Genomic DNA, 6443 nt, shown 5'->3' on the forward strand with positions numbered 1-6443 from the left:
CCCCCGGCGTTGTCCGAGGTGCTGGCGGGAAAGGGGGGCGCCGCGGCGGCCCGACGGCTGCCCACCCCCTCCGCCCTCCCCTCGCCCTCCCCGCTGAGTTGATTTGGGGATCATTAAGCGCTTAGGGCGCTGCGAAGCCTCACTATCGATCGCTGCCTCCCCTCCTCCGGCTGGCAGCCCCCGGGCTGCCCCCAGCCCCGCGGCTCCGCGCAGCTCTGGGGTGGCCGGGCAGGGGCCGGGACCCCCGGGTGAGGTTTGGGGTCCGTCCCCCCCACACACACACACCTCCACCACCCCCTCGGCGGCCAAAGTTTGACTCTGCCTCCCTCTCCCCCTCCTGTCTGTCTGTCTGAGTGCAGCTGGGCGCGATGCTGAAGACGGAGCAGCCCTGGATGTAACGCGCGGCGCCTCGGAGAGCCCGGATCCCAGGCTGAACTTTGCTCTTTTTTTTTTTTTTTTCCTTTCACCTTTTTATTTTTTTCATTTTTTTTTTCCTTTTTTCCCCCCCTTTTGTTGTTGTTGTTGCTCTCACCGTTAATTATCGTTACCAACCCTCTTCCGCCGCGCCCTCCCCGCCGATGCCCGTGTGAGCGCCAGCACCTGCGGGGGCCATGGAGGGCTCCACCGGCTTCGGGATCGACTCCATCCTCTCGCACCGAGCCGGGAGCCCGGCAGGGCCCAAGGGAGACCCTCTGGGGGGCGACGGAAGGTCCCCGCTGGAGCTGAGCCCCCGCTCGGAGGGCAGCAGCGGGTGCCCCTCGCCCCGCTCGCCCGGCCGCGAATGCCTGGAGGCGGCGGGGCCGCATCTGCAGCCCGGCCAGGGCTCGGCTCCCTCCCAGTCCCGGACCGTCACCTCGTCCTTCCTCATCAGAGACATCCTGGCCGACTGCAAGCCCCTGGCAGCCTGCGCCCCTTACTCCAGCACCAATGGACCTCACGGCGGGCAGGAGCCGGCGGGCAGGATCCCCACCAAACCCGGCGAGGACTTTAGGGAGAAAATGGAAAAAAACACCAGCAGCTCCTCCTCGGATTCCGAGTACAAAGGTAAGAAAGAGCCGCTGGCCCCCGAGAGGGTGGCTCAGAGCAGCCTGGCCCCGAAGCCTCAAAACGCGCCGGGAGCGCCCCGGGGCCGGGGGGGGGGGGGGGGGGGGGGCGGCACCCGTGGCCCCCGAAATGACCGCGGGGTCGGCACCAAGTCGGGAAAACTTTGGAGAGGAAAAGGTCGGAGGGGCTGGGTGCGGTGGCAGGGGCCGGGGCGCTTCGTGCTCTCTCCGAAGACGCCCGGGGGATGCTCCGGGTGCTCCCCGCGGGTCCTCCGCGCCTGCCCGCGGGGAAAGCGGAGCCAAGAGCCCGGGGCGGATTTCTGCCTGGGCAAAACACAAGGAAAAAAAATAGAAAATGTAATCAAATCGGAGCAGATTTTACCGGGTATTTCCCCTGCTCCGGTATCAAACGAAAGAGAAAAGTCGGCTTGAATTGATTGGGTTCGTATTAGCCCGCTTATGATTTCGGATTATTTCGAGCCCAAGGCTGAAGCCGCGGCGGGGAACGGGTCTGAAACGGTTGAGGCTCGCCCCGGGCCGGGGCTTCGGCCTCCCCGGCCCCTCGCAGCCTCTGCCCGGCCTCCTCTCGGGCAGCCGGGCCGGGAGGAGGCAGGGGAGCAGCACGGGAGGTTTGGGGTTAGGGGCTCTCCCCCCACACCCCGGAGCAGGTTATCCCGGCAGCTTTCGTCCATCCCGCTTCCATCACCCCCGAAAAAAAATAATAATAATAAACTTTCACCCGGGAAAAAGCTGCACGCAGGGGGAGGCGAGGCTGATAAGGCTGGGGGAGAAAGGGGAGGCCGTGGCTCCTCGCAGGGCAGCTGGAAAAATCCAAAAAATCCAACTCCCAAAAGGGGGGCTGGCAGGAACAGGGGGACGGGACAGGGCAAATGTCCGTGTCGTCCTGTCCCACCGTGTCGTCCTGTCCCCCCGTCCCGTCCCCCCAAGACCGCCTGGAGCAGCCGCTGAACGGTTTGAAGGGGGAGGAAAACTGCCCCAAAAAAGCCTCCGCGCCCCGCGGGAGGCCCCGGCCTCTGCGGGAGGATCCGCGGGGCTCCGCCGTTTGGAAGGGCCGGGATCGAAAACAGCCGCGCTTCCCCTCTTCGGGTTTGTTTTCGGTTCCTAAACCTCCTCCCCTAATTCTCTCGCCTTTGTCCCCTTCCCAAAAACCTCCCGGAGAGGGGAGAAAGGAGGCAGGGACGGAGCGGGAGCGTTCGGCTCCGCTCGGGGCAGCCGCGGCCATCGCCGAAATTCCCCCTAAAACGGGGGAAAACGCTGCTTAAAGAGGATAAAAACATTGCTTAAAGGAAGGGAAAACACCGCTTAAGGGAGGCAAAAACACCGCCTGAAAGGAGGGAAAATCACTACGTAAATAGGGGTAAAAACACCGCCTAAAATAGGGGAAAAACAATCACTGATCAAACGGGCTTTAAAATCCGCATGTTCCGGGGACCTGAAGCAGGTCCCGGCGCCCAGCAGCGCCCTTTTTGCTGCTTTGGGAAGAGCCTTTTTTGGGGCGAAATTCCCCCAATTTACACCGCCTGGAGGCTGCGCGGCTGGGCCTAACCGGCGGGATTCGGCCCGAGCCGAAATGCCGAAGCCCCGCGATATCGATTTTTGATTTTTTTTTTTTTTTTTTGGTTGTGTTTTGTTTTGTTTTATTGTTTTAAGCCAGGACTGGCCGGGGCACAGCTGCGGAGCAGGACGGGGAAGCCGCCGCCGCACCGAGCGCAGCCCCGCGGCCACCGGGACCTCTGGGGGAGCCGAGGCTGAGCCTCCCGGGGGGGGCGGGTCGGAGGACGGAATTTTCTTCTTCCCGGGGTGCGAAACCCGGCTTTGCCTCTGCCCCGGGAGCAGAAAGCTCCCCGAAACTTTCGGGCACCTCTCGGGGGGCCGGACCAACCCCCCCCCCCCCCGGCCGGGGGGGCTGCGGCCCCCCCCGGGTGGAGCCGTCCCGGTGCTGGCGGCCTCCCCCCGGCCTCGGCTCTGCCTCCTCGGCCGGAGCCGGGCTTTCCGGTTGAAGGGTTTCTCTCCCCGGTGGCTCAATTAACCGGATTATTGTCTTCCTACAGAGAGAAATCAGCTCGCGTTCAGCGCGGCCCCGGCCCCGCTAACACCCGGCCCCGGGAAATTTAGCATAAAGCCCGCAAAGCCCCAGCGCCGAAAATGTCTCGAGCCGGAGCCTTCCTGCCTCCTCCTCTCCTCCGCCAGGGTGGGGAAGGCGAGCACCGCCGGGCTCCTTTTCCTTCTTATTTCTGAGCTTTTGTTTTGGTTTGTTTTGATTTGTTTGGGTTTGTTTGGGGTTGTTTTTCTTTCTTTTTTTTTCCCTATATTTTTTTTCTATATATTTTTTTCTATATTTTTTCTCTCTATATATTTTTTTTCTATATTTTCCTTTATTTTTTTCCTCCTCTCGGCTCTTTACCCCTCCGATGTTTCCCGGTGTAAATCCCGGCGTCGCCCCGCCGGTGCGTGGGTACGGAGGGCGCAGGCAGGCTCCGCACCGCCGCCCCCAGCCTCTGCCGCCGGCTTTGAAGCCCAAACCCGGCCCGGGTGGAGCCCCTTCCCCGGGATTTCGTTGAGAGCCTCGTGAGGGAGGCTGGGTCCCGGCCCCGGCAGCAGCCCGGAAGGACGGAGGCTTTTCGGCATGGGGAAGAAGAGGCACCAAGCCCGGCGGCTTTCCTCTCCAAAAACGCGGCCTCCCCGTCTTTATTTGGGGTTGGTTTTGTTTTGGGTTTAAAAAAGGGGAAAAAAAAAGAGTGGGGAAAAAAAATAATAATAAAAAAAATAAAAAGAGGGAAAAACAACCGCCAAACTAAACGAAGTGCCCGGGCATCAAAAAAGCTGTGGGGTAAGGGGGGGTAAAGCCGGGCAGGAGGCGCACGGAGAGCGCAGGGGGGCCGCAGAGGGGCCGGATCCTGCCCCCCTCCGGCTGTCGGGGTGGAAAGGGCCGGGTCCGAGCAGGGGTCCCTGCGGGCCCCCCCCCGGGTTAAACCACATCGGGGTGCGGAGCAACCGCGCCGTGAATCCGATTTGGTGCCCGTACCCCTCTCCTCCGGCTTATTGCGGCGGGGGCTCGGCCCCTTTTGAGCCTTTTCCCTTCCCTGCCTGCCCTGACCTGGCCTCTCTTCCTCCCTGTCGGCCCAGTGAAAGAAGAAGGGGACCGGGAGATCTCCAGCTCCCGGGACAGCCCCCCCGGTGCGGCTGAAAAAGCCGCGCAAAGCCCGCACCGCCTTCACCGACCATCAGCTGGCCCAGCTGGAGCGCAGCTTCGAGAGGCAAAAATACCTGAGCGTGCAGGACAGGATGGAGCTGGCGGCCTCCCTCAACCTCACCGACACGCAGGTGAAAACCTGGTACCAGAACAGAAGGTAAAAATTCCCCCTGCCCTCGTGCCCGCAGCGCCCGGTCCCATCCTGCTCCCGCAGCCCCGCTCCGGCCTCCCCCGGTCCCAGCCTCCTGCAGCCCCCCCGGGGCTTTTCTCCCCCAGCCCAAATTCGGGGGGGACGTTGGGGGGGGGGGACGGGACAGGGCCGAGGGGGCGATCGGTGCCCCCCAGCCCCAGTGAGCGAGGGGAGCACCGGGCATCCAGCTAAACACAGCAGCATAACACATCGGGCCATTAATAATAGATACCAATTACTGCTTTGGGCATCAATAATTAACGGCCTTTACAGTAATTACACAATTATTATTATGATGAATAATTTACTGGGGGAAATAGGTTTAGCGCTTCAGCGACAAAACTGCAAAAGGGCCGGAGCCGTTTGGTGGCTTCGATTGATTTAGCCGGGGGTCCCCAAAGCCGACCGGGGACAGCGGATGGCAGCACCCACCCGGCCCTTTCCTCCCCCCCGATTTGAGCCCTCGACCCCCCAATTTCCAGCCCCGTTCCCGGGCTGCAAAGCCTGGCCGCTCCGCCAGGGCTCCGCGGGGCTGATTGGGGTGGCGGGGGCTGTGTATAAATGTGCACGCAGACAACATAGGTCCAGAGAAATACAGACAGAGAAATATAGATATAGAGAAGTATAGATATAGAGAAACATATATAAAGAGAAATATAAGATACGGAGAAATACAGATACAGAGAAATAGAGATTCAAACAAATATAGATACCAAGGATTATAGATACAGAAGAATACAGATACAGAGAAATATAGATACAGGGTAATAGAGGGAAATACAGATACAGAGAAATACAGATACAGGGAAATAGAGACAGGTACAGAGGAATACAGACACAGACTCCCCCACCCCTATATGCCGCAAACGAAAGCCCCCCAGCGCTGCCCCCCGCGGCAGCCCCGGCCCAGGGGGTCCCGGCTCGGGGGGTCCCGGAGCAGGACCAGCACGGTGGGGGGGCTGCCCGGCGGAGCTGTGCGTCCACGAGGGAGCGTTTGGGATTTGGGATCTGCAACCTGCAGCTCCCGACACGGGAAGGGGCTCGGAAGGTGCCCAAGGGTCGGGCCCCAGTGAGGGGCCGCTGGGCAAAACCAAACCCGGGGCTGCGTGGAGGCAACGGGGAGCCAAGTTCTGCTGCCGTGCTAATGGGGGCTACAGGTCCCGTCCCGTCCCATTCCATCCCAATCCAACCCATCCCGTCTCACCATATCCGATCCGTCCCCGTCCCATCCCACCCCACCCCCGAGGTCCGGCAGCGCGCACCGGGGCTGCGCAAGGGCGGCGGGGGGGGAGCGCGCAAAGACCCCGTGCGCGCCCTTTGGAGCATCCCCCGCCACCCGCGCCCCCCTGTCTCGGCTTGTCCCTCCCCAGGACCAAGTGGAAAAGGCAGACGGCGGTGGGCCTGGAGCTGCTGGCCGAGGCCGGCAACTACTCAGCGCTGCAGAGGATGTTCCCCTCGCCCTACTTCTACCCGCAGAGCCTGGTCTCCAACCTGGACCCCGGCGCTGCCCTCTACCTGTACCGAGGACCCAGCGCGCCGCCCCCGGCCCTCCAGAGACCCCTGGTGCCCCGCATCCTCATCCACGGACTGCAGGGCGGCAGCGAGCCCCCCCCGCCCCTGCCCCCCCTGCCCGGCGTCCTGCCCCGGGCCGCGCAGCCCCGGTGAGCCCCGGCCTCCCGGAACCCCCCCCCCCGCAAAAACCCCGGTCCGGGGGATGGGGGGGTGGGGGGGCAGGAGGGGGCCAGCCCACCCCTGGGGCCGCGAGCAAGCAACAAATATAAATATATATATATATAAAGGAGACTCCCCTCCCCTCTCGCCCCCACCACCACTTTTTTAATACGCGAAGAATGCAAGGAGCAGGGCTGGGGGCTGGTAGAGCTGCCCCCGCCCCGCTTTGCCCCGTTGTACCCCCAAGGGCAGGAGGGGCGCTGCTGTCCCGTTCCCTCCTCCCGACCCCGCACCGGGAGCACGGGCAGGGGGTGTCGGGGGGGGG

At 62.6% G+C, this 6443-nt stretch overlaps 1 protein-coding gene across 1 annotated transcript; it reads left to right on the forward strand.

Moving 5' to 3' along the window:
* Positions 1–514: 514 nt before the first annotated feature.
* Positions 515–6112, forward strand: LOC118158016 (barH-like 1 homeobox protein). The gene is given in 4 exon segments (XM_035312571.1): positions 515–1044; positions 4191–4234; positions 4236–4414; positions 5818–6112. Coding segments are annotated over 4 exon segments (951 nt in total). The 5' UTR covers positions 515–611.
* The last annotated feature ends 331 nt before the right edge of the window (positions 6113–6443 follow it).

Source organism: Oxyura jamaicensis (assembly GCF_011077185.1).
Source record: "Oxyura jamaicensis isolate SHBP4307 breed ruddy duck chromosome 17 unlocalized genomic scaffold, BPBGC_Ojam_1.0 oxy17_random_OJ106411, whole genome shotgun sequence".
Lineage (NCBI taxonomy): Eukaryota > Metazoa > Chordata > Aves > Anseriformes > Anatidae > Oxyura > Oxyura jamaicensis.